This window comes from Arvicanthis niloticus, chromosome 24 (assembly GCF_011762505.2).
Source record: "Arvicanthis niloticus isolate mArvNil1 chromosome 24, mArvNil1.pat.X, whole genome shotgun sequence".
NCBI classification, from domain to species: Eukaryota; Metazoa; Chordata; class Mammalia; order Rodentia; family Muridae; genus Arvicanthis; species Arvicanthis niloticus.
This window is the reverse complement of record NC_133432.1, coordinates 3,145,592-3,172,772: the sequence shown is the minus strand read 5'-3', so window position 1 is coordinate 3,172,772 and position 27,181 is coordinate 3,145,592. Positions and strand designations below refer to the sequence as shown.

The following is a 27,181-nucleotide window of genomic DNA, read 5'->3' as shown; positions in this document are numbered from 1 at the left end:
CTGGAAGTGGATGGTCCCATTGAGGGACAGACATTGTGTATCCAATGGTCAGATATTATGTATCCAATGGCAGGACCCAGAGCACTGGCATAGAGAGAATGTGGGGCCTCAGGCAGATGGTTTTATCTGCATCACACATAAGAAACACGGGGCTGGAGGGTCCAGGTGGCTGGCCCAGGTCAGAAGCATTCTGTTCTGGAGCAGGGTCCCTTCAGAAACCCAGGCTGTCCTGGAAAGTACTGTGTAGCCCAGGCTGGCCGTGCACAATGTCTTAGGCTCTCTAAAGCTAGGATTACAGACATGAGCATCCATGCTTGGGAGTGCCTTTTTCTTTACATTATGTCTAAGCAGAAAGGGCTGTTTTACCTCATCTGTCCACTAACCCTCTCTGTGTCCCCACGTCAGCCTTTGAGAAAGGTCACTGCTATGAACCCTACATCCAAAATGGGAATTTCACCACATCGGACCCCACCTATAACATTGGCACCATTGTGGAGTTCACCTGCGACCCCGGCCACTCTCTGGAACAGGGCCCAGCTGTCATTGAGTGTGTCAATGTGCGTGACCCATACTGGAATGACACGGAACCTCTATGCAGAGGTGAGCCAACACCTTTCCCAAGGTCAGAATGCCCGGGGCCTCCACCCCAGCAAAGAACAAGACCCTAGCCTAGAAGGGGTAGCCACATTATACAGTGGTTTTAAGATAAGACTTTTTCCAGATCAATGGTCCTCTGGGTCTGGTTGCTGCTGGTTCTTGGGGTAATCAGAAAATGGTGCTCCTTCCTGCAGGCCCAGGACCTGGAGCAGCTGTGACAGGTGAGCCTTCCAAGGGTGTCAGCTCTCATAGAGCCGCCCTGCTTCACATTTCTGCTGCAGGGCATAACTCAGTCAACAGCACATGGCAACCTTGGGTGACATGCGTGACCATCACTGTTGATCATAACTGGGCATGCTACTGAGAGTTCTGTGTCTCATGTGACAATGCCCTTTCTACAGCCACATACACAGCCCCATTCATGATGAGGAATCAGACATGGAGAGAAGATACCCAAGAGCATTCTAGGGTCACTGGAAGAAACAGTGGAATTAGCCTCCCTGTGCTCAGCGCCCGGACAATATTGGCTGTGACAACCTTCACCCACACTGGCTCCCTAGGTCTTGTATCCAAGGCCACTGAACCCTGGCACATGGGGAAATGAAGGATGCCCTCACTCCTGGCAACTACCTGGCAGTTGGCATGAAGTCATTGTCTTGCCCTGGCGAGGAATTAGGCCCCGAACTAAAAGTACTCCATTAAGAGAGAAGAATGTATTGAGGCTTCAGCCTCTGCCGTGCTAGGGGCAGGACTGGGAGACTAGCCTCTGCATCTCTGCTGCCAGTCCAGGCTAACCCTTTCAGAGACTGGATCCCATTCACCACCTGAGCATACACTGGGGCCAGATGAGGTGCTGCAAGCTGGCATGGTGACCTCAGTCATGATCCATTATAAGCCAGTGGGCTGGTAGAGCATTTTCTGAACTCTCAGAGGTCAGATGCTATCAGACCATATTCACACCTTATGCAAAGCTGACGGAACAGTGGGAACTAGCGGGAACTGGGGGCTACCCTTAGTGGGGAGGACACTGCCAACCTCTGCCCTTTCTGAGCTGAAGGTGAGGCCAGTAGCCTTTTTAGACACACACACAGACCCATGTATGCACACGCATACATGCACACTCGTGTAAATGCACACACACACATAGACACGTATGCATGCACACTCGTGTAAATGCACACATGCACACATAGATGTGTGCATGCTGCCCCCTGCTCCGCCCCATACTACACAGGGACCCACAGATACCGACCTCATGCCGCCCCCAACTCCTAACCACTCTGCTGTGTTGCTTCCTCACAAGGGTGTCTTCTTGTCTGTCTGTTACAGCCATGTGCGGTGGGGAGCTCTCAGCTGTGGCTGGGGTGGTGCTGTCTCCAAACTGGCCAGAGCCCTATGCAGAAGGCGAAGACTGCGTGTGGAAAATCCACGTTGGGGAGGAGAAGCGGATCTTCCTGGACATTCAGTTGTGAGTGTCTGGGGCGCCCTTCACCCAGGTCCACCGCAACAGGCAGATGGGGAGGAGCTGACTTCGGCTTTATTGTTCCAGCCAGGATTAACTGAACATCTAGTACATGCCTGGGAGCTGCAGAGCCCTGGGGTTGCTATAGCAACACAACCAGCAGCACCCAAAGCAAGTGTCCCTACTCTTGTTAATTCCTTCCACTACAGAGACCGAAGTCCAGGGAGGGTGTACACAGATAAGCATATGCGTGACTTCAGTTGTCAGCCTAAGGAAGGGTCATAGCCACTGGGGATTTGACATCAAGAAGGAGGACAGGAAGGGCTTCCATAGCAAAGCTGAGCATACAGATGTGCAAGGGTCCTTTCCTTTTATTTGCATTACTATGTATCTATTCTGAGTGAGGGTTGGGGTGTGATTGTCATGGCGTGTGCGGGACCATCAGGGGACAGCTTGTGGGAGTCGATGCTCTCCGTCTACCTGTGGGTCTCAGGAATCAAACGGTGATGTCAGGTTTGGCACTGGGTGCCCTCGTGCACTGAGCCATCTTGCCGGCCTCCAATTTTTGAAGGACCAAGTGGCCAGTGTGGGCAGCAGTGAAGGGAGGGTGCTGTGCTGCGAAGCCTTGCCTTCCTCGGCCGAGTACAGACGTCCCTGTCAGTCGGGGCATCGCCTTACTTTGCTTTTCTCAGGTTTAATACAGACCTGGGGCTACACTTGGTGGCTGGGAAGTGTTTAGTGAATGGGGACAGCTGCCCTAGGCTGCTCCCCGTGTCTCTGGGCTTATCCAGATTACCTCCCAACTGCCCAGGAAGGCAACTCTGAGCCCAGAGTGAAGGTTCTGGCTCTGGCCTCTTGTATCTGTTGTCATGAGGGCAGCTTCCAAGGACTACGGGAAAGGAGGCAGCTGAGGCTTCATGGGCAAAGAGAGCAGTAGCCTCTGGTGGCCTCTCAGCTACCTCCTCCTGCTGCCCTCTGTGAGATGGAGACAGGGACAGATGGTGGTGTCTGGAGAAAAAAAAAAAAAAAAAGGTTTCCTGGCAGACCCAGCTGTCTAGGCAGAGGCCAGAAGCAGGAGTCTCAGGGCCTCTGGCTCTCCAAGCAGCAGACAGGTCCCACAGGCCTAATAGCCATCTTGGTAGTGTATATTCATTGTGTGAAGTGATGGTGTCTATGATGCAATTTGGCCAGATCCATCCCCACCCTGGCTTGCCCCCCAACTCTCTTTCAGTCCCTTCAAACAAGTTCCCTTATTAAAAAACAAAAACAAACAAACAAAAAAAAACCTAGAATTTTTTTTTTTTTTTTTTTGCATATGGGAGAAAATGTAGCATTTGTCTGAGTCTGGCTATCTTGTTAAATATAATAGTCTCAAATTCCATCTATTTTCATGCAAATGGCACAATTTCATTTTTCTTGATGGCCGAAGACAACCTGCTGTGCAAACATGCCACGTTCTCGTTACCCACTTGTCTGTCCACAGATGTCTAAGCTAGCCACATCACTTGTCCCTTGTGACTAGCAGTCGGCCTGCATGTGCAAGCTCTCCATGTGTCCTGTGGAGATTCCCCAGAGAACTGCCTGGGGTCCTACTTTCTACTTTCAGTTTCCAGAGACCCACGCATGCCAATTCCCAACATGGTGGTCCTAGTGTGACCCTGCCTGCAATGACAAAGTGTTCCCCTCGCCCACATTCATGTTGGCATGTGTATTCATTCATGGTCTTGACAACAGCCTTACCGACTCTGGCAAGATGAACTTCCAATTTGTCTGTCCTTTGTGAATAAGAAGGTTTTCTCATCTTTAAGGGCCTGTAATCACATTTAGGGACCTGTCTGTTCGGTTTGTTTGCTCATTGACTTATAGGATGGTTGGAGACTGTTTATTTTTTTATGGTCTGTACAGACGGTAGCCATCAATCCTTTGATGTGGCATTGGCAAAGATCAGTCACTTGGACTGTCATTTCTTAGCTCTGCTGGTGACTTCTCTTCATTTTGAATTCCCCGTGGTCCTGTCTCTTGATTCTTGCTGCTGCTTTTCCCCCCTGAGCCATTAGACTCCCCTGGAAATCCCTCTGTGTGCCAACGTCTTGGAGTGTTTCCTTAAATTTCCTCTAACAGTTGTAATTTCAGGTACTAAAGTGAATTTTTTGATCCATGCTGAGTGCATTTTTTTTTTTTTTTTTTTTTTTTTTTTTTGGAGAGTGGAATAGATCCATTTCTGTTATGTTACAAGTTTCCCCCGGCCTGTCTGTTGAAAATTCTTTTTTTCTGCACCCAGTGTCTGATTCGGGCACCTTGTCAAAAATCACATGTCAGTCACTGTGTAGGTTCTGGGTCCTCTCTTTTTTCCTCCAGTGTATGTGTAATGAGACAGTGTAAAGCTGTTTCCAGAGGTCATCCTTGGCCGTCCTGCTCCAACTGAGCTAAAAGCCCACAAACATTGAACAGCCAATCCTCGTTAGGCCAAGGACAGAATTTTATCTTCCTTACTTCTCAGCTATGTGACCCAGGCCTTCTCTCTGGCTGCAGTCTCTTTAATTTTCAGTAGGGATCATGGGATATCAATGTCTGTGATTCCTGGAGGTGGGCCTTGCACGGAGAGGCAAGAATACTGACTGAATGGTGACTGTCCAGCTAGGGAGCCTGGGTAAATCAGGGAGGGTAGCCAGGAGGAAGCACTTCCTAAGAAAGGATTAAAAAAAAAAAGAAAAAAAAGCAAATGAGAGAGAGGCCAAATGTTGCAGCTGCAAAGACAACATCCACACAAGCTGGAAGTGAGGGAGGGATGGTCCAGTTTGAGAGACCTACCTCAGCTAGAGCTGAGAAGAATCAGTCATAGAAAGGACCACTCAAAGAGGTCATCTCTGGGATCCTCTGAACTGATGCTTCAGAGGGAAAAACTCCATTCTAGAACGGTGTTGGGGCTGAGAAGATGGCTCAGTGGGGCTTGCCTCACAAGCATGAGGAACTGAGTTCAAAGCTCCTGCACTCAGTTAAATGCCAGATGGGTGTGGCAGCCCACCTGTGACCCTAGTACTACGGAGGGAGAGACAGGGCTCCCCAGGCAAGCTGACTAGCCAGTGAGAGACTGCTTCAGTATATAAGGTGGAAGACGACACTTGACATCAAGCTCTGTCTTCTACACACACACACACACACATACATGTGCATACGCGCACCCATGCACACGTGAACATGCACGCACACACACGTGCACATAAGCTGCTACCTATTGCTTTTATGATGAGTCGCAACATACAATTCTGTTTACAAGAACTCCAACTGGCCAAACTCACCCAGCTGCTTCAGAGAAGGATTGACTCCCAGGTTCTTGTTTCTGAGGAGTGAGTTCCACCCAGCTTCAAGCCCCACCCAGTATGTTGTTGAGGACCTCCCCGCCCCATTTCTTGGCCTCCTCTCTTTGGAAGCCTCTCAAATGTACGGTTTTGCCCCACATCGAGCCATCGGCATCCGTGGGCGCCTAGCTTGGCTGAGGGTGAAGGGAAAATGGCACCTTTCTCATGTGCCCTGCTGCACACCAAATACTCAAACAACCTTCAGCTTGGCACCAGATTGGTTTTATGTCCATCTCAAAGCCCATGAATGACAGAGAGGTTTAAACCATTAACTCAGAGTCCTTCCCCACAGCCAGGCCAGGGCAGCAGCATCGGGTGGAGAATCTCAAAGGACTGGTACCCTCTCTCCTTGTTACCAAATGTTGGTGCCCCAGTTTCCCTCCTCAAAGCATTTTGGGGCTGCTCTGTACAAATGTTAGAAGGGAGCTCAGGGGAGAAGGGACCTCTGGCCCTGTAGAGCCAGACAGTGATGGCAGGCAGTGGGGAACAGTTGTGTGACATCCCAGAGACAGAGACCTGGGGATGGGGAACCTTCAGCTGGCTGTGGTCAAGCTCTTATAGGTCTTCAGTGTGTAAACCCTTTACTCTGACTGGCTCTTTCCTCATACCTCATACTAGAGAAAGTTCTGTTGTCAAGGGGCTGGAGAGGCAGCTCAGCGGGGAAAGCGCTTACGGCACAAGATCTGAGTTCAAGACTGAAGCACTTACACAAAACCAGGTGTGGTAACACGTTTCTGTAATCCCACTGCAAGATGGGAAGCGGAGACAATGACCACCAGTTATCTGGGCTGCACTCACAATCTTCTGGGCTCCCTCTGCAGCACACACAGGCTCCAGCTAGCTGCATTCCACTTCTGCTGCTCTTGGTTGTCCTACTATGGCACAGGAATCTCCAAAATGCCGGGTCCCTGCTGCAATTGGGCTGCACCTTCACCAACACCCTCACCAGGGCTCTCTTCATGGACCCCGGCTCTGCCACACAGTGCCGAGCCTCAGCTGTTCTCCATGACCCCTTCAAAACCAAGACCTCCTGGTGACTCTTACAGTACCAAGTTCAGCTGCCAGCACAAGGTACACTGTTGGCAGCTTCTGGAACACAGCTTCTGTGTGCTGACCCTGAGAAATCCCTTCCCAGAAGATTTCACCTCAGCAATGCTGATCTCTTCTTCATGGCAGCTGATTCTTCAGCCCTGTCTGAGCAGCATCCATCGTCCTATCAAAACAAAGGTTTAGCGTTATTGTTTCTTGTCTGTCATTAAGAAAGCTCCAGCTAGCGGAACACCACAGATTCTTCACACAAGACACCCGGTAAAGTCTTTGCTTCCCTCTGAAAACTCACAAGGCAGGCCTGCATCGTCTACACTGCTCACAAGATTCTCACCTTCCGAGTTCCCACAGAACATCCCACAGAGCTTTCAACACTCAGTGGCTCTTCTAGCCCAGAGTTCCAAAGTCCTTCCTCAATTCTTCCTAAAACACACGGTCAGGTCTGTCACAGCAACACCCCAGTATCCTGGTGCCAATTTCTGTCTTGGACTTTCTATTGCTGGGATGAAACACTAGGACCAAAGCAACTTGGGGAGGAAAGGGTTAATTCAGCTCACACTTCCACATCACTGTTCATCAGTGAAGGAAGTCAGGACAGGAACTCAAGCAGGGCAGGAACCTGGAGGCAGGAGCTGATGCAGAGGAAATAGAGGGGTGCTGCTTACTGGCTTGCTCTCCATGGCTTGCTCAGCCTGCTTTCTTAAAGAACCTAGGACCCAGCCCAGGAATAGCCCCGCCCACAATGGGCTAGCCACACCCACAATTGGCTGACCACGCCCACAATGGGCTGCACCCTCCCCTATCAATCACTAATTAAGTAAATGCTCTACATGGGGAATAAGAAAGCTCTCCATGGGTACTGACTAGAGCTCACCTGTGTGACATGAGGGTAAAGAACCTAGCTGCATGTCCCCCGGGTCCTGAGAAGTTGAGTGAGGCCGGAATCAAGTATGGCAGGCTCTAGGCAAGGCTGAGGTTCATGGCTGCCCTCTGGATCTGCAGTGAGAAAGAGCAGAGTGACAGGAAGCTTGTGAGGTTTGGAGCTGTTCAAAGGCTGGGGCCTTTCAGAAACCACTGGTTCTACAGGATAACTGTTGCAACCGGCTCCGCTCTACCTGGCTTGAGACAAAAGACTTAACAATGCCTGAATAGTTACTATGTTGCAGCCTGCTCAGCTCTGCCTGGCTTGGCCTTTCAAAGGCTGTGATTAAAGGCATACACCACCACTGCCCAGCGTCAAACTGACGCTCCGGTCTTCGGGTCAGGGTCTAGAGAGAGAGAGAGTGGAGATAAGGAGAAGAGACACAAGGAATGGAGACAAGACAGAGGTTCTGATCAAGTCTCAAGTCTTAGTCCTTTATTGAAGGGAAATCTGGGGTATTTATACACTTTTGCCATGCCCCTTGTAGGCACGTGGATATGACGTAAGCCTTGGAGGCATGGCTAGCATGTGGATAGCTGCTTTCTAGCCGCTTTCTGCTAAAGGTCAGCTCCTAACAGATAACAAGATAGGCACTGGGAGGGAAGAGACCACGGTGAAGGCTCTGGCTTGTGAGCATGGGAATACCTTTTTAAATGAGCCTGATATAAGAATGGCCTAAAAAGATTCCTTGTAGTGAAGGGGACCCTGCAGGCTTGTGCCAGGATTCCTGACAGCCGCTGAAGCCCAGCCACGTGAGGCAGGATCAGAGTCTCTGCAAAGAGAGCCCAAGAGGCAAGAGCATGAAGCTATGAAGAGGAAGACGCCCAGCCATGATGGAGACTGCAGGACACTGGAAGTGCCAAGACCATGGGGCATCTGCCAAGGAAAGGTGCAGACAGAGAAGAGGCAAACCAAGAGAGGATGTGGGAGCTACAGGCGGTAGAATTGGAGGAGACAGGGATACCCAATCAGTAGACAGGGATACCCAAGTGTTTATTCCATCATGAGTCCCAGATGGCTGACATGAAGCTGAAGGGTTTGGGGTTTCCCCAGCTAGGTTTGTCTTACTCTGCTCTGAGTTTTGTTTGGGTTTTTTTTTTTTTTTGTTGTTAGTTTGGTTTGTTTTTTGGTTTGGTTTTGGTTTTGGTTTTGTTTGTTTGTTTTTGTTTGGTTTTGCCCTGCCTTCCCTCCTGCTATTTAGAATAACACACTCACTCTGTCATCGTGAAGTAGACATACAGAATTTGCCTTTTGACTTTAGCTCACAGCTAAAGGATTATTTAAAGACCCTGGCGACTTTTGGCATTGAGTTGAGTGCATTTCATATGGGCATCAGGGACGGGACGCTATGGAGTGGTTATGAGGTGGCCTCTGTGGATCTGTGTATTTGATTACCTAGTTCCCAGCTAGGTAGATATTGTGGAGGCTTTTGGAAGTGGAGCCTACCCAGAGAAAGTTAGTCACTGGGGGAAAGGGATCAGGTTTTGAGATTTTTACCAGTAAGCCCCACTTCCTGTCCACACTCCACTTCCTGAGTGCCCCACTTCCTGTCCACACTCCACTTCCTGAGTGCCCCACTCCCTGTCCACACTCCACTTCCTGAGTGCCCCACTTCCTGTCCACACTCCACTTCCTGAGTGCAGAAGCAGTGTGACCGGATGATTCCAGTTTGTGCTGCCATTGCTTCCTGGTCAAGATGGACTGTGTCCCTTCTTAACTTAGGGGGCAAAACCACATACCCACACACCCATGCTCCCTTAAGTAGCTTCTTGTCAGAATGTGATCACAGCCAACTAACACATTGTGGAAGCCCAGAGGCGGATGTAGGACCTTGTTTGACAAGGCAGAAAGTGGCCAAGACCCAACCCTGGATATCACTGGATAATGGACTAAGCAAGTGGGCTGCCCTGTGTGGGCTGTGTTTTATTATTTTTACAACCCAGCTCCACTGCCAGCTGATTTTTGAGTGCCCTAAAGCTGCATGTAAATGGGCTTGCCTCTCCGCTGAAATTAGCCATTTGACGGATGAATCATGCGTCTGCATGTATATAATTCATATTTAAATAAGGGCATAAGCTTCGGCATTCTTCCATATGTTTGCCTGCCTAAATCAGCTTGCAGATGCCTCTTGGACAACCTTTCAGGGGCAGGATACCTATGTATGGGTTCCACAGATATCTGGAAGGGATAAAGGAAGACAGGGCCATTGGCCCATCATTTCTTCCTGTGTACACTGCAGAAGGCAAACTCCAGCCTCATAGTCACAAGCCTCACCTTTTCCCCATATCCCCACTCCATACCAGCCCCTCCTCCCCACCCCCCTTTCCTATCTTTCAGAGTGCTTCTAAAATTCTTCCAAAACACAGCACAGATGGCTTACTTGCCAAAATAAAGGCACCCTGACTAACAGGGTTTCACGCTGGCTTTGTTAGGTTATTCTTTTTTTTTTTTTTTTGGTTTTTTTCCAGACAGGGTTTCTCTGTGTAGCCCTGGCTGTCCTGGCACTCACTCTGTAGACCAGGCTGGCCTCAAACTCAGAAATCCGCCTGCCTGTGCCTCCCAAGTGCTGGGATTAAAGGTGTGCGCCACCACCGCCCGGCTTATTAGGTTACTCTTAACAGTAATCCATGAAACAAAGTTAATTGTCACCGAGGAATATATAATAGATGAGCTAGGTGTCCCCCAGAGAGCAGACAACACTGGCATCTGAGCAGATTGCATTGTGTTTGTGGCTATGTGGGAATTGGGGCTGCTGCCGTTGCAGACAGTGAGACCAGTCCCCGTGGTGTGGCTTCCTTGATCCCATTTTCTGACACATAGGCCTCCAGGTGTCCCATACCACACTTCTTGGAGACATGGACCTGCACTTTTCTCACAGAATAGTGTAATCTGCGAGTTAAGAGCCCAGGCTCATCTGGGCAGTGGTGGCACACACCTTTAATCTCAGCACTTAGGAGGCAGAGGCTGCTTTAGTTCAGGGCCAGCCTGGTCTACAGACCAAGTTCCAGGACAACTAGGGCTACACAGGGAAAACCCTGTCTTGGAAGATAAGGAAAAAGAAAAGCGATGCCAGGCTCAGCACAGACAGACAGACAGACAGACAGACTTGCCTTGAGCCCTAGGTCTCCTGTGGCCTGCATAGGTGGCTTCTTCTGATTGACCTCCAGTTGTCCTGCCTGCAAAGTGGAAACAGTCCTCCAGCGTGGGAGGCAGCGTGAACATTTTTATTCTGTCATGGGAAGCATTGTTTCTCTGAAGCTAGGTGTGGTGTCAGGAGTTGTTTGCAGTTGTCCAGTAGGGCTGGGTGCTCCGGTGAAGGAGGAACTGAGGAAGACTGAGGACAGCGTGAAGGCTGAGAGCCCTGGGATGGGACACAGATGTGCCTGGGGTAAGGCCAAGTTGGACAAGACTTGAAGATGCAGTTCATGCAGTGTGCAGGGGACCCAACGTGTCGGTTAACCAGTAACTTTCAGAGCCAAGAAAAATGGAGGTGCGAGCCCAAGGAAAGTGTTGGAATGATCTCTGGGAAAGCATGGCTCCTATAGGCTCCCGTAGGGCCAGGTGATAGGGGCCCCTTCCAGTGCTGAAACGGGAGAATCTGGAGTTAGGGTCCTGCCTTGGTTTGCATTACTATCGCAGTGAGAAAGACCATGACCAAAAGCCAGTTGGGAAGGAAAGGGTTAATTCGGCTTACACTTCCACATTGCTGTTCATCACTGAAGGAAGCCTGGGACAGGAACTCAAGCAGGGCAGGAACCTGGAGGCAGGAGCTGATGTGGAGGCCATGGAGGGGGGCTGCTTACTGACTTTTGATTCTTTGCTGCCCAGCTCTGACCACTGGACCCAGCACACACAGCGGTAGATGCTACATAGGGATTGGAAGGAGATGGCAGGGGGACAACTGTCATCAGCTTCAAACACAAGGACACGGCCACCTGCTAGACCTCATGGCCTCTGACTGGGGAAGCCAATGTGCCACTCCCTCTTAAACCCTCCAGGTGTCCTGTGCCCAGTGAGATGGACAGCTAACACCGAAACTCTGATCTAAAGTCCTTCCCTGTCACACCCCCAACTCCCACATTCTTTCCCATTGTGTGTGCCCTCTGACCCTTGTCTGTGCCCTCTGACCCTTGTCTGTGCCCTCTCACCCTTTTCTGTGCCCTCTCACCCTTGTCTGTGCCCTCTGACCCTTGTTTGTGCCCTCTGACCCTTGTCTGTGCCCTCTGACTCTTGCTGTCATGTTTTATTTTGAATAATCACAAATAGGCTTTTGTTTTGGGTTGCTGCAGGCTGGCAGGTCATGTGACACTGAGGAGTAGCTCACCCTGCACTTGTCTCAGCACCTCATGAAGACTTAGCCCAGTGGCAGCTTTGGGGAGATTCCAGTCAGTCCTCCTCATGTCCACCAGTTTCCTCCTCCACACCCCAAGGCGGCCTCTCCCTGTTGCAGATATCTGCTTTGATTTTTGTCTCAGGATGTAGGTCCTAGATTCCTGTCCCCCAAACATTTCCAAGTAGCCGGGAGCCCCCAGAGTCCTACTATGTTGAATTTGTGGAGGTGCCACCTTCCCCTGCACACAGTAGGTGCTCAATAAGAATTAAATAAGAGATCCATGTAGAGCCTCTTGAGATCCAAGCACAACAGGCATCAAACATCTATTGCTTTTGCAGGAGCTGGGTGAGGTTCAAGGGAGACTGGCCAGTCTTGCCTGTCTTGGACTTCACGGTCATCTCATAGCTCCAGGTAGGATTTCAGGCTGGCTTCCTTCCTTTATCCCTTAGCAATCTGCATGGAGTAGCCAAGCCTTCAAGGGTACAGGTGGCTTCCATTTTGAGTCCCCCAAGGTTTATTTGTTCTACATAAAAAAGAAAGCGCTGTGTGCTTGGGTCATGATAAACAGACTTTTATTTTAAATAATCACGGGTAGACTTTGTTTTTCAATAACGTTGCTTAAGAACATAACATTTCATGTGCAAGTTAACTCTGTAAGCCAAAGGTACATTCAACAATTCATTTTTAGCACAGTTTTGAATGAGTTCATGCTATAGATAAGTAAAAGGTAAAATTCTACAATGTAAGGCTGAGGCTTTTTGCCTGGAGCCACGCCCAGGACTCAGAGAGCTGGCTGTATTTTGTCACATGGAGCACATGGCCCAAATGCCCGGCATCACGACCCACAGCTCTGCAAACAATCCAGCCTCAGCCAGACACAAACACAAAGAACCCAGTTCCCCAAATGCCACCCCACACCCACCTAAGACACCGATGCTGTACTGTGAGATGGGCTGTGTGCAAGGTGCCCCTTACAGAATGCACCCTGTCGTCGTGAAGGCCACACTAGAGCAGGGATTGAGCACCGAAGTCTACACTGCGACAGGGGCATGGAAGGTGTGGCTTCTGAAGAGCAAAGCTTCCCCGTGCTCTGGAGCTTCCGGTTAGGATAGCCCTTGGGGTGCTGTGTGGGAGCCACGCCTGGGAGACAAGCCAGCCCAGGACCCCTCTGCCCCTCTGAGAAGCTCAGCCCTCTGTCCCCTGCTGCTTCTGTCCTCTGCATTATCAGATAGCATCGTCATTCTCTGTGTAGTGCCCCAGCTTCCGCTCCAGTCTGCTTCCTGGGACACGGCAGCCATTACTTAGGATTGACTTTCGGCCTGGCACCCAGTAGACGGCCCAGTGCTGGGTGCTCCTGCTGCTGCCTGTGGTGCTCCCGCCGCAGCAGGCGTGCCCTCCCCCGGGTCAGAGCCTCCAGGTACCACTGCTGCTCTTTCCACCGCTGTTTTCGCCGTTCCAGCTTCTCTCTCCTGGCCTCCAGCTTACAGAATTCCCGATCCAGCTGCCAGAGCTGTGTTCGCAGCTGCCTGTTGTGAGAGTTGACTTCGCGGCAGAAGTCCTCATGAGCCTGTTTGGCCGCAGTGACCCAGGCTTTGGTCTTCCTCTTCAGCTCCCTGGTGATTTCCTCTCCAGACTCCAGCAGGTTCAGACCCTCCACTTGCTTCTCCAAGGCGGCCTTTTCCTTCAGGAACTGAAAGTGTGCCTCTCGGTCCACAAAAGGGATGTCAGCTACTATGCTGGCTTTCTCCAACTCTAAGGCTTTTATCTCCCAGTCCTGGCTCTCCTTTATGCATGCAATGGGCTCCAGAGCCTTCAGCTTCTTCTTCAAGCTGGCCCCAAGCTTCTTGTTCTCCTTCAGCTGCTTCTGGAGGTCTGCCGTGTGTGGGGTGAAGGTAGAGACCAACTCTCGCCTCCTGTCCTTGATCTCCTGACACTGCTGGATGTAGTCTTTCCACAGGGAGTCATACTTCTCCTGGGTTTCCTGGCTTTTCTTCGTCAGGTATTCCAAGAACGGCTTTTTTTCTGCTTCCTCATAAGCCTTTTCATCCTGGAGTTCCCTAGTGTCCCTCAGCAACACTGCCCTCCGGAATTTAGCAGCTTCCTTCTCCTGCTCCATCTGGTTCATGACCACTAGGGTCCTTCTCCTCACCTTCTTCTCCAGCCGTGTCATTGACTCTGGTTTCAGATAGCTGTTGAGAATGGTTATATGAGGAGCCTCTGAAAGGCCAGTGAGTTCTTGAGAATCTTGGAACTCACTGTGGCTGCTCTCCTGGTTTTTGAGACTGATGCTAACCCCTGAGGAGCAGGAGCTTACGTCTGTGGATTTTCTGTCGAGAGAAGGGAGTCCTACACAGGATGAATCCTCTTCCTGTTCCTCCTGTTCTCTGAGGACTAGCTCTGGCCATCTCACCCTGAAGTCACACAAGGCCCTTTTCCTGCTCAGGAAAGTCCTGTATGTGGGTGTGAGGAAAAGAGTCTCTTCCTGCTGAGCAGGGAGTGCAGCGGATATTGACATCTTGGCTCCTTCTCTCTGGGGAAAGATGGTAGCTCGTCTGCCCCTAGTCTTCCAGCTTGGGTAACTGTGACCTTGGGGCTCCATAGTCCTTTCACCTCCTGAGGGCAGGGTGTTGCTCTTCACAGATTCCACTACCGGATGCTCAGCACCTTTTGCAGGCTACAGTAGTCCCAGCCAGCCATCGTCCCTGTCCGTAAGCCACCACTTTCCCTACATTGTCCCGGCTCTAACATTGCTGACCATCTTTGTCCAAGTCTTGGAACCAAATGGGTTCTCTGCACAATGATGGCTCAGAATGTGGAATGTTCTGGGAGTCTAATTCTTTGACCTGTAAGGCCCAGTAAGAGGATTTCAGGAAGCAAGGGATTCACAGGCTAGCAGGAGGGCTGCAGGAGAGGGTGGGGCCAGATAGGAGGCGTGGTCTGATGGGTGGGGCTTGATGGAAGGTCCTGTAATGCGGGGGCTCTATAGCGCGGGACCTGTAGGAAAGAGGGCCGGACCTGCCATGAGATGGATGGGGGTGGGGGGAGGAAAGAGGATACCTGCCAGGTGGTAGGCAGGGACCCTGGAGGTTGGGAGGGCGGAGCCTGTAGAGGCTGTGAGGGCGGAGCCTGGGTGGACCCTGGGCTTGGAGCTTGTGTTCAGCAAAGTAGGAAAAGTTTCAGAGGCTTGGCACCTATGGCGGAGAGCATCCAGGCTTTTTCAGTCCTGCCCGGAAGACCCTTTGCACCCGTGGCCTACACTATGCGGGCTGGGAGGGAGGGAGGGAAGGTACCGAGGGCCTGGAGCCTCCAGGCTCTTGGTTTTGCTTCGCAGTGTGGAGTTTTGGCACAGTCTGGGTCTGTTCCACAGGCTTTGGACACCCTTGGTGCCCGCTGAGTTCCCTGTGACATGAGCGTCCTCCTGATAGGAAGGGTGGGGCTTGCACCGCCAGCTACCTCAGTTTCTCAGGAAGGGAGAGCCGCCTCAAAATCGCATCCTGCACAGCCACCTCAGTGCCGCAATTCGTGTTGAGAAGGCCCCGAGTGTGGAGCAAATAGCCTAGGAAAGGACATGAAGGAGGGAAACCTCCCACAAACAGCAGCTGCGCAGAGCCGAGGACTCCTCCCTCAAAGCATGGCCACTGCACTGGCTGGCTCTCCTGCTGTGAAGAACAGTTGAGGAACCCCCTCCCCAGGAAGAGGGTACTTGACTTGTGGGACAGGAGGTTTCAGTCCTTCCTGGCCAGGAGACCCACGGGAGCAGCAGGAAGCAGGGAGACATGTCCAGCTGTCTGGAGACTCAGGAGGAGCCTTCTGGGATAGGCCATGCATAGTTGATGTTCTGTGTGCCACCAATGACCTCATCTCTTGCCCTGTTCCCGAGCTTGGGTCTCAGTTCAGCCCTGCTGTGTGTGTGCTGTGGACGCAGACAGCAACTCGGTGTCCAGGACTTGTGAAAAGGGGGTGGGGGTGAAGAAAGAGTGAAAGACAATGAGAAGAAGCCACAGGGAAGGGAAGGACTCAACAGACACCTTTAGTCCAGCACTGGGAGGTGCTAGCATAGGCTGGCAGAGAGATCCCTGTGAGTTTGAGGCCAGCTTGACTTCTAGAGCTGCTTCCACCGATACCCAGTGAGACCTGATCTCAAAGGAAACAGAGAGAGAGAGAGAGAGAGAGAGAGAGAGAGAGAGAGAGAGAGAGAGAGAGAGAGAGAGAGAGAGAGAGAAGGAAGGAACCTGGGATACTGTCTTTCAGTGATGGATCTAAGTACAGGCTTCTGTGACCCCTGACCTCCCCCTCCGCATCATCAGCCACCCGCCAGGTCTCAGTTTAGACCCGGAATGGTGATCTCGCCAGGACTGTTCTTTTAGCTCAGGACTGCTTTAGCTATGCGGGTAGCGGATGGGGAGGGTGTCTGTGTGGTTCCATATAAATTTTAGGACCTTAGTTTCTATTTCTGTGAAGATCGTCATGGGGATTTTTGACTGAGATGGCAGGAAATCTGTACATTTCTTTGGGTAGAGGGGTCACTTTCACAAAACTAGTTCAAATATTACGATGAGATTTCTTTTCATTTTCTAGTGACTTTCCAGTCTCCTTTTGCAGAGTGGCGAAGTTCATTATAGAAGCTTTTCAATGCCTTGGTTAGGTTTATTCCTAGACATTTAGAAGCAGTTGTGAATGGGGGTGTTTCCATGATCTTTTCCTCAATTTTTTTAATTATCAGCATACAGAAGGCCGCTGACTTCGTGAGTTGGTTCTGTATCCAGCCACTTGGCTGAAAGCTTCCATTTCTTTCCGGTTCTAGAGGTTTATCTGACTGAATGTTTTGTGATCTCTTGTGTATACTATGTAACGTCTGGAAATAAAGATAATTTGTTGCTGATTGTATCCCTTTAATTTCCTTCTGTTGTGCATATTGCTGTGGTTAGTGTTTCCAGTGCTCCTCCACCCACTCACCCACTCCCACTTCACCATCCGCCTACACTGGGGCATCAAACCTCCACAGGACCAAGGGCCTGCCCTCCCATTGATGCCAGACAAGGCCATCCTCTCTACATATGCATTTAGAGCCATGGATCCCTCCATGTGTATTTTTTGGCTGGTGGTTTACTCCCTGGGAGTTCTGGGTGATCTGTAATCGATATTGTTCTTCCTGTGGGGTTGCAACCCCCTTCAGCTCCTTCAGTCCTTCCCCTAGCTCTTCCATTGGGGTCCCAGTGGGTTTGTTATATACAGCATTTATCTATTTCTAGGACATCCACCACTAAGGTGTGTTGGATTTTGTCAAAGTTCTTTTCTGATTCTATGGTGGGCATTTGGTATTTCTCCCCTTGGTATGATTTAGTACATGTATTGATCTCTGTAGGTGGAGCCATCCCCACACCTCTAGGATTAAGCCAACTTGACCATGGTGGATGATCTTTCCCATATAAGTCTCTATTCAGTTTGCAAGTATTTTGCTGAGGGTTTTTGACATCTCTATTCACCAGGGATACGGGCTTGTTTTCTCTTTTTTGCTGTGCCTTTATCTGGCTTTAGAATTAGAGTGATCCTGGCTCCGTAGGAAGAATTTGAGGGCACTCCTTCGGTTTCTTTTCTTTAAAAAATAACTTAACCATTGCTTACGGATCTTTTTATCTGAGTCTGGACTTCTTTAGTGAGAAGCTTTTCCTTGCTGCTTCCATCTTCTTTGTTTTGGGTCTGTTGATCTCTTCTTGGCTTAACTCCGGTAGTTCGGATGAACCCAGAAATTCATCCATTTCTTTAACTTGATGTTTTCTAACCTTTGATATATTCTCTCATAGTATGTTGAATTTCTTTGTTGTCTGTAGCAATGTTCATCAGCTCATTTCATCTGGGTCCTCTCCCTCTTTGGGCTAGTTGGAGAAGGGTCTGTCAATCTTGTTTATCTTCTCAAAGAACCAGCTCCTAGATTCGTGGATTCTGCATACTGTTTTCTTTCTTTCCATTTCATTGACCTTCGCTCTGATTCTTATTATATGGTCCATCTCCTGGATTTGGGTGTGGTTTGTTCCCATCTTTCCAGACTCTTCAGCTCCATCATTTGTTCATGCTCTTTCTGATTTTTTTTTTTTTAAACATAAGCACTTAGAGCTAAAACCTTCCCTCCTGAGACCATTTTTGACGTGTCCCAGACGCTTCATTGTGGTCTTCGGATTTCGTTTAATTCTGGGATTTTTAAATTTTCTTTCTTGATTTCTTCTTCGACCCCCGTTAATCACTCATTAATGCATTGTTTAATCTCCATGAGTTTTCACAGTTCAAGAGTCATTTGTTGTTGACGTCATAGCATCCTGGTCAGATAGAATATGCATGATCTCATTTCCATTCTCCCCTATTTGTAAGGATTTTGTTTTCTATTCTGGGATGTGGTGTACGTTAGAGAAGCTTCCATTGCCCAATAAGCAGAACATGTGTTCTTTGGTGTTTCGGTGGAACACTACTCTGTAGATAACAGTTAGCTTTGTATAATGTATGATGTCACCGCATGCCGATGTTTCTCTGTATATTTTTTGTTGTTGTTCAGGTAACCTGCCTACTGGAGAGAGTTGGGTATTGATTACTAAATTGGAGTTAACCTGTGTCTTTAAGTCCAATAGTGTTGGGGACTGCTCTGCCAAATGTTGGAACCCTCACTACCCCAAGCTTTGAGGGCTAAATTATCCCGGCTCCTACTGCTGCTCCAGTCCACAGGTCGGGGTTCAGCAAGAGAGAGAGAGTGAGGGTGGACGCAATGAATGGAGACCAGACAGAGTGTGATTCAGTCCCGTTTATTCTCAAGTCTCTCTTCTTCTCTCTTTCCAAGTTTCTTGTTCTTAGTCCAAGTCCCAAGTCTCGAGTTCCTAGTCCCTAGTGCCTCCAAGTTCCAAGTTTCCAGTCCTTTCTTCTGTCTGCCTCTTGCCTTTTATAAGTCTGACTTCTCAAGTCACACCTTCAAGTCATGCCCTTAGGCCTTGTCTCTAAATCTGATCTCTAAGCCACGCCCTTAAGTCACACACCTTTAAGTCACACACACCCAAGGGAAGATCCTGGGTATATAAAACAAGATGTTATCAGAGTGTGCTCAGTTGTAGGCTATTGAAAACAAGTCTCTTGTCAGGGGATATGGCTCAAGATGGCTGCAAGGATGATAGCTGCCTTCTGTCAGCTCCCCAAACAATAGTAGACCTTTTGTGAAATTAAATGTGTATATGTTTAGGATTGTAATGTTCTTTTGGTTAATTCTTCTTAACAAAACGAAGCATCCTTCTCTACCTAATCTGGTTTATTTTAGACTGAATCCTGTCTCATAAGATGGCGGCATTTGCTTATTTCCCTGGTACCATTTACTTGCAGTACCTTTTTTTCTTTCACCCTTACACTTCAAGGTGGTTCCTACCTTTGAAGGCAAGTTGAGTTTCTTGTAGATGTTTTTGTTTCTTAATTCACTTGGCCAGCCTGTGTCTTTGGATTAGAGAGTTGAGGCCATTCGTATTTAAAGTTATTATTGAAATGTATATGGTGCTGGTTTGGAGGCACCTTTAATCCTATTACTCTAGAGGCAGAGACAGACAGACCTGTGTGAGTTTGAGGCCAGCTAGGGCTACATAGAGGGAAAAAGAGAGGGGGGGGTGGGATAAAAGAAAAGTATGTGTTGATGTGTCGATCCTGCCTCTGCTTGTGTGTATGTGTGTGTGTGTGTATGTGTGAGTATTGTGTTTGTGTAAGTGTTGTATGTCTTTCTGTGTGTGAGAGAGTGTGTGTCTATGTATGTGAATATGCATGTGTGTTTATATATGTATGTGTGAGAGTGTATGAGAGTATTTGTGTATGTGTGAGTGTGTATGTGCTCTTAGTCCTATTTTATATTTCAATAATTATACTTTTATTTTCTTGTCTATACTGTCTTGGCTATGTTTATTTCTCTGTTAGATCCAAAGTATCATTTCCACTATTCAGTGTAGAGTTGTTTCAGTGGACATGGATTATTTTCGCCTGTTTCTATCATATTGGAACGCTTTTTTCCTTTCTCCTTCAACTGCCAAATGGATTTTCTAGATATAGTAGCCTAGCTTGGCATCTGCGATCTTTCAGAACCTGAAGTACCAGGGCATTCTGGCTTGTAATGTTCCCATTGAGGAATCAGCTGTTATTCTGGGTTTCCCTTTATATGTGACTTGTTATTTCCTTCTTGCAGTTTCCAATATCCTCTCTCTGTTTTGTATTTTTAGTGCTGTGCTGTGGAGAGTTTCTTTTCTGGTTCCATCTCTTTGATGTTCTGTGTGTCTCTTGTATCTGTATGGAAGTATCTTTCCTTAGTTTGGGAAAGTTTTCTTCTATGATGTAGTTTAAAACATAGTCTGTGCCATTGCTCTGGAGTTCTCCTTCATCTATGCCTATAATTCCAAGATTTTGTGCTTTCCCAGTATCTTGAATTTCCTTTATAATTCCCTTGAGTGTTTTTAAATTTGTTAATAGTTTGTGTCAGTCTACTCTCTCTACTTTATCTAGTCTTGATAAAGTCTTGATATTCTTTCTTCTTGCTCCATTTCACCTACAAGTCTCTCCACTGTGCCTCTCATTAGGTTACTGGGTTTTTCAAATACATCCTTACTTTGGTTTGAGCTCTCTTCAGTACTTCTGTCTCTTTACTTGACCTGAGTTTTAAATCCTAAATTGTCTTCATCATCCATTCATTGTGTTTTCCCTGGCTATCACGTTATTCACTGCTAATCTCTAAATTCATTGAGCTGTTTGTTTTGTCTAAATCTTTTGCGTACTTTGATGAATTTCATAATCGTTCTTGTAAATTCTATGTCCTGGAGTTCATCTAGGTAATTCTTATTATAGAGCTAGTCTATGGTGGGTTTGCGAGGGGTGGGGTGTGATTGTGACATACTGTCCTGACCCTTCATATTGTTCCGGTTTTGTGATAAGACCTGGACATATGTAGACTTTCATGGTCGGTTATGTGTCTGACATGAGATTTTAGTCAGCTTCTGTGATGACAAGCTTGGTTTGGGATTTGCTTGTGGGTTTTTGATTTTGGTTTCTGCTGTTGCCCAAGCTTGATTGACTTCAATCAGTCAGACATGGGTAGCTGGTAAGAAACTCCTTCAGTTGCTCAGGGGCAATTTTGATTGGAGGAATGGGGATGATTCCAATTAAGAAGTGAGCAAGAAAGCATGCAATGGGACCGATGGTGGGATCTCTTTAGGCATTGGCACGTGAGTTCTGTCAGGGAGTTAAGAATGGCACGGGCAGGGTCTTGGGCACATACCAGGCACATGAACTCTGAGACCAAAGTCGGTCTTGAGAGTTGGGGACTGTGGACAGGCAAGATTCCTGGATGTCACCAGGCTGCACAGGAGCACAAATGTACACTCCATCCCACTCTAGGTTAGAGACTGGGTGGAGTGCAAGCTTCCTAGGGTCTTTGAGACTCTCCAGACTGGACCAGTGCACAGGATGTGCGACCTGGGCTACATCTGAAAATGGATGTGGCATGGGTAGACTAGCATCCAGTGACACACCAGACCGAAATGAAGCACAGTAAGTATGACCCTAGCTAGGTCTGGAGGTTGGATATGGTGCCAGGAAACTGGGGCGAGGGCGGGGGTGGGGGTGGGGGAGGGGAATAGGGTCAGGTGGACTCAGCAGGCTAGGCTGGTGTACAAGATGTGCTCCCAGGCTGGAGCCTGTGGGTTGGGAAGGGCACAGGAGGGGCTCATGAAGCTGGCCTGATGCACAAGATGTGAGACTGGCTACATCTGGTGATTTGGGAGGATACAAGTGGGCTAGGATCAGGCAGACTGAGCAGGCTGGGCTTGAACCTGCCCTGTGGGTCAGTAATCTCCACCTCAGTCTGCAATGTCAGTGACAAGGCCTTGTCCTGTAGATGCATTCACCTCACTGTTCATCACAAGGGAGAACTCTGTTGATTCTGAGGAATATTAAGAAGCAGTTCCCCTTTCTCCCATGAACAGGCAGGCTGTGGTCAGCAGGGCCTGGAGAACCAGGAAACATCAGGTGACCTCACCACCTGCATCAAAGAACAGTGTCCCATGGCACATCCCCAGCACGTAGCCCCATGCCCAACACTCCACTGCACCATCAAACAGTGTTGGTAACGGGATCGGGAAGCCAGCCCATCACTGTACAGGATTTGGCTTCACACACCCAGCTGGGGAGAGCCACGTTATAAAGGTCTCTTCTAGAACCCATCCGCCTGCAGATCTGCCTGTCATGTTTATGGGAGGGAGCAGTGTGTCCTGGTCCCATTTGCTGTCTAGGCCTTTCCAGCCCTGTGTCCCAGCCTGCAGCCTGACACAGAGCATGTCTGAAGGAATTCTGTGTCCCTGAAAAGGTGACATGGTGTTTATGCAGACAGACAGACAGACAGACAGACAGGAACCTCCAGTGACCCCCACCCCCTTCTCTCTGCCCATCAAGCCTGAACCTGAGTAACAGCGACATCCTGACCATCTATGATGGCGACGAGGTTGTGCCTCATGTCCTGGGCCAATACTTCGGCAACAGCAGCCCTCAGAAGCTGTACTCCTCCACACCCGACCTCACCATCCAGTTCCATTCGGACCCCGCTGGCCTCATCTTTGGCAAGGGCCAGGGATTTATCATGAACTATATAGGTAGGTATCCCAACCCTTCAGTCTCCTTTGTGTTGGAGGAAATGCATGGTGGTTTCCCGTGGGTACATCTGTGTGGATGCTGAATCTGTTAGTGCGTTGGCATAGTTGTCGTGTGTGATTTTAGAAGGGTAAGCTCTCTAGTTATGAGGACCATAAAGTCCTAGCACCATTGTGGAAGGCTGTGTGACCTTCTCAGAGTCAGTGAGCCACTTTGAACATCTCATGTGTGTAAAGTAGAAATATTGAGTGTCTCAATTGGGTTTTTACTGCTGTACAGACACCATGACCAAGGCAACTCTTATAAAGGACAACATTTAATTGGGGATGGCTTACAGGTTCAGAGGTTCAGTCCATTATCATCAACGTACGAGCATGGCAGCATCCAGGCAGGCATGGTGCAGGAGGAGCTGAGAGTTCTACATCTTCATCTAGAAGACTGGTTTCCAGGCAGCTAGGAGGAGGGTCTTAAAGCCCATGACCACAGTGACACACCTCCTCCAACAGGGCCACACCACTCTCCATCACCACAACCACCACCACCATCACTACTATCATCACCACCACCATCATCACCATAATCACCACCACCTCTATCAGCATCACCAACAACAGCAATAGCAGCTGAAGTGCCCTTTCCTAGCAAGTGGTAGGACAGCTTCCCTGCCTTCCCTGCATTCTTTCCTTGCCTCCATCCATCCATATTCCCCGCTTACATGGCATGTCTTAGATCCGAGCATGTCTCTACATCCTTCCATGAACACTCCCTTGGCTAGGTTAGCCACCACCCACAGCAGTCAGGAAGGTAGGACACCATGACACCCCGCTCACTCAGCAGAGCCTCTGACCCAACCCTGCCCCCGTCCCAGCCTGGCAGAAGCCACCCTGGATCCCAGAGGATGGAGGATTGATGTGTCAGGGCAGAGCTGACAGTCACATCCAGGTAGCCTCGTTCCCAGTTCTCCAAGTCCCCGATTCTATGATATTCTTGTTAGACACAGAGTTCCTGAAAGTGAGAAGGATGATTAACCTCTGATGGCCAGGATGGCAGGACGCCCTGCACACCCTGATAACAAGATTAAACTGGTGGGTTGTGGTCTGTGCTGGCTCCTCCTGGAAAGTATCGAGGCATCTTCATTACCAGGATGCAGCAAGGAAACAGAGAGCTCATCCGGCAGAGCCCCTGATCCCCTCCATGGAGCCCCCTCGGGATGAATAAAGGTTCCACGTGTTTGGCCTGGGAAATTTCTGGCCTCTACCCAACATCGACTTTCCTATCTGCCCTTCTGGTATCTAAGCTGACAGGCTTGCCTCTGACCAGAAGTGCCCCAGGAGCCTGGTACATGCTCAGATAAAGGCAGTTACTCTTATCTTCTCAGCTGGTGGGCATCCTTCATCCTCATCTGCCTCCCCCTCCTCTATGACTTTCCAAGAGGCTAAGGCAGGCATCCATCCTCTCCAGTCTGCTTCTTGGGCCTGTTTTTCCCCCTTCTTATGCTGCAAATGTCCGAGGACATTACTGCTGCAGTTCTCACGGGGCACAGGTGGATACATTTCTGATGGGTACCCGCTGGAGGGAGGGATTCTAGTGGCTTGGCTCCCATCTGTCTCCAGAGCTTCCCTCCCTCTCCCTCTTGGCTGTAAGATGAAGTCATCCTATGGTTCCTCCATTGCCCAGTGCCCGAGCCAATCTTACAGAACGGCATCAGCTAAATGGCCAAGATCTGACTCCGTCTGTGGTTGATCAAGGTGACCCCAGCATCTGGCCAGTGTCCTTTGGCAGTGTCTCTGAAAAGTGTTCTTGCACACTGAGTGTGAAGCTGAGTGTGCTGTGACTTTTCAGGGTCAGCAGGTCCTGTCACGCATGTTACCTGTCCGCTCCTCTAGTTAGGGGATAGTAAATGAACTCCAACCTAAGGGATGAGATCTCCCTGCAGTGCTGAACTGAGGACTGGAGGGTTCCACTTGATTCAAAGCCAGTGAAATGATTGACTGCTGATGTCTGCTGTGAACAGGAAACTGGCACATGGTGCTTGTCTTGGTTTGATTTTATTGCTGTGAACAGACACTACAATCAAGGCAACTCTTATAAAGGCAAACATTTAATTGGGTCTGGCTTACAGTTTCAGAGGTTCAGTCCATTATCATCATGGCCAGAACATGGCAGCATCCCCAGGCTGCAGCAGGAGATTGGGTGCCACACTAAATGTAGCTTGAGCATAGGAGACCTCAAAGCCTGCCCCCACAGTCGCAAACTTTCTCCAACAAGGCCACACCTCTTCCAATTAGGCCACACCTACCTCAACAAAGCCACACTTACCTCACCAAGGCTATACCTACTTCAACAAAGCCACACCTACCTCAACAAGCCACACCTACCTCAACAAGGACACACCTACTTCAACAAAGCCACACCTACCTCACCAAGGCTATACCTACTTCAACAAAGCCACACCTACCTCAACAAAGCCACACCTACCTCAACGAAACCACACCTCCTAATAGTGCCACTCCCTATGACCAAGCATTCAAGCACATAAGTCCATGGAAGCCAAACCTATTTAGACCACCACAGTGCTGCATGTTTGCTGCTTCTGGGCGTTTGTTTTGCCCAGAGATTGGTTAGACTCTGGTGCTGGCTTGGCCATGAACCTGAAGTCATTAGTTCAGATTCCTAGTGCTTGCCAAGGCCTTCACAGACCCATAATCAAATACGCAGAGGTGCATACATCTCATCAGAGCCATGCCTGTGTTAATTAACGGTCATGTTTCCGTGCCATGTGGGATAGACAGCGTCATGATTCTTGACCTCATTCTGCAGTAGAAGACAGTGACAGGGAATGTGTGGCTCAGACATGACTGGAGCCGCACCTCTTCTTTAAAAGAGAGGAAAGACCAGCCTGGGCTCTGGCTTGAATGAATCCCTAAGAGCCAAGCATGGTGGGGGATGCTTTTAATCCTAGCACTCAGGAAACAGATGCATGTGGATCTCTGTGAGCTCAAGACCACCCTGGTCTATATAGCAAGACAAACAAGGCTGCATGGTGAGATCCTATCTTAAAAGAAAAGGGGGGGGGGGAGAGGGAAGGAAAAAGGAAGAGAGACTCATGAAGCCCGGGTTCTATACCAGTACTTCATAAATGAACTGGTGGTGCAGAGCTATGACCCCAGCACTGGGGAAGATGAAGGTGAGAGATTTAAGGACACCTTCAGATATACAGTGAGTTCAGGCTGACAGAGGCTACATAAGACCCCTGAAAGTCAACGAGAACGAAAGGAAGAGGAAGGGGAGGGAGGGAAAGAAGGAGGGAGGGAAGGAGGAGGGGAGAAACAGAATCAGAAACAGAGACACAGAGGCAGAGAGAATTGTCTGACTATTGGACCAGTCTCCTTCCTTGCAGCAGTGTCAACAAGAGGAAGACGAGCAGTTGGGTGTCTCCATGGTGTCTGCCGGGGGAAAACAGAATTTCCATTTTCCTGGTAGCAGCTTCTGGAAACTGAATGGCTAGTGTAGGTGTCTCAGCCACGGCCACCCAAGTAGAGAATGGTGCCAAGAAAGTAAACTCTGAATGTCACTCCTGCCAGAGCGGGGACAGAGGTCTGCACAGGGGTGTGGCACAGCAGTGCCTACTGAGGGTCAGATGGTCAAATCTTTCTGTCTGAAGGCGATTGGCCAGAAAAAGCCCACAGTGTCCACCCATCTCTCCCTCTCCATCCTCCTTCCAGCAAAGACAGCTGAGTCCCAAACCTAAAAATAGCTGCGCCCGTCCCCTCCAGCCACTCTAGAAGAAATTTCTCTGTCCCCTTCTGGCAGACAGCCTAGAGAGGTTCTTTCTCCAAATAAACTGCAATGACATCCTGGGGAGAGGCTCTGGGTGACTTTCCTTGGGCAGTCAAGGGTGCTGCTGTCTCTAGAAGGACATAAAACTGCCTCCAATCTGTTCACTGTGCACTCCAGCACAAGGACAGTTGAGAGTAAGGTTTGGACTGTCACCTCAGTGATAGGGCTTTGGAGGAGGAAGAGAGGATGCCACCAGTGCTCAGTGCTGCCTTTGGGTATCCCCGTGTGACCAATGTTCTCCAGCGATACAGATACACCGCACTGGGTTTCACTGGCGGTAAACTGTCTTGCCGTGAGTTAATCCTCCACAGGCTCGGGAGGCAGGTGGAGCGCGCCTGACTCTGAGTCTGAAACGGCTTCTCCCAAACCTAAGGAAGATGTCTTTGTTTTAAAGAGGTGTCACGGAACGACTCCTGCTCAGACTTGCCTGAAATTCAGAACGGCTGGAAAACCACTTCTCACACAGAGCTGGTCAGGGGAGCCCGGATCACATACCAGTGCGACCCTGGCTACGACATCGTGGGGAGCGACACCCTCACCTGCCAATGGGACCTCAGTTGGAGCAGCGACCCCCCGTTTTGTGAAAAAAGTAAGTTGGCTGTTTTTTTCTCCCTACGTCATTGGGTGAAAACCCCTCGTAAGAACACGTGCTTGAGGTAGGAGCTGGTTTCCTCTCTTGAATAGTTCTATTAGAACCCCAGGCTCTGGTGCCTACAACCTAGTAGAAATGCAAATAAATAAAGTTCATTGGGTAGAGGGTGGCAGGGGGCAGTGGGGACTGTAGCAAACCATAGTGTGTCCAGCCTGTGTGGAAGCCATGTTGACTCTTTAAAGCCAAACCATCCTGCTCCATAGGCAGTTAGCGTCCTCCCCGCTGACTCCAGGGTGCTGCCCCAGAAGTACAGGGCCAGCCATGAGTAGCAACCATGCTCCCTGTCTTGAAAGGGGGGTGCTGCTGGCTTCTCGCTGATGTC

General features: G+C 49.4%; 2 protein-coding genes across 4 annotated transcripts in view; one reads left to right on the top strand and one right to left on the bottom strand.

Moving 5' to 3' along the window:
- Sez6l (seizure related 6 homolog like) overlaps positions 1-27,181 on the top strand; it is a 169,942-nt gene that overhangs the window by 121,893 nt on the left and 20,868 nt on the right. For all 3 annotated transcript variants that reach the window (XM_076922410.1, XM_076922409.1, XM_076922408.1), the window contains exons 8-11: positions 406-600; positions 1,927-2,065; positions 22,173-22,369; positions 26,602-26,796. In XM_076922410.1, coding sequence (XP_076778525.1) covers positions 406-600; positions 1,927-2,065; positions 22,173-22,369; positions 26,602-26,796 — 726 coding nt within the window. The remainder of the gene's footprint in view (positions 1-405; positions 601-1,926; positions 2,066-22,172; positions 22,370-26,601; positions 26,797-27,181) is intronic.
- LOC143437564 (coiled-coil domain-containing protein 121-like) lies at positions 12,922-14,784 on the bottom strand. The gene has a single exon (XM_076922411.1). It carries the CDS (start codon positions 14,317-14,319, stop codon positions 13,018-13,020), a length of 1,302 nt encoding a protein of 433 aa, XP_076778526.1. The 5' UTR covers positions 14,320-14,784; the 3' UTR covers positions 12,922-13,017.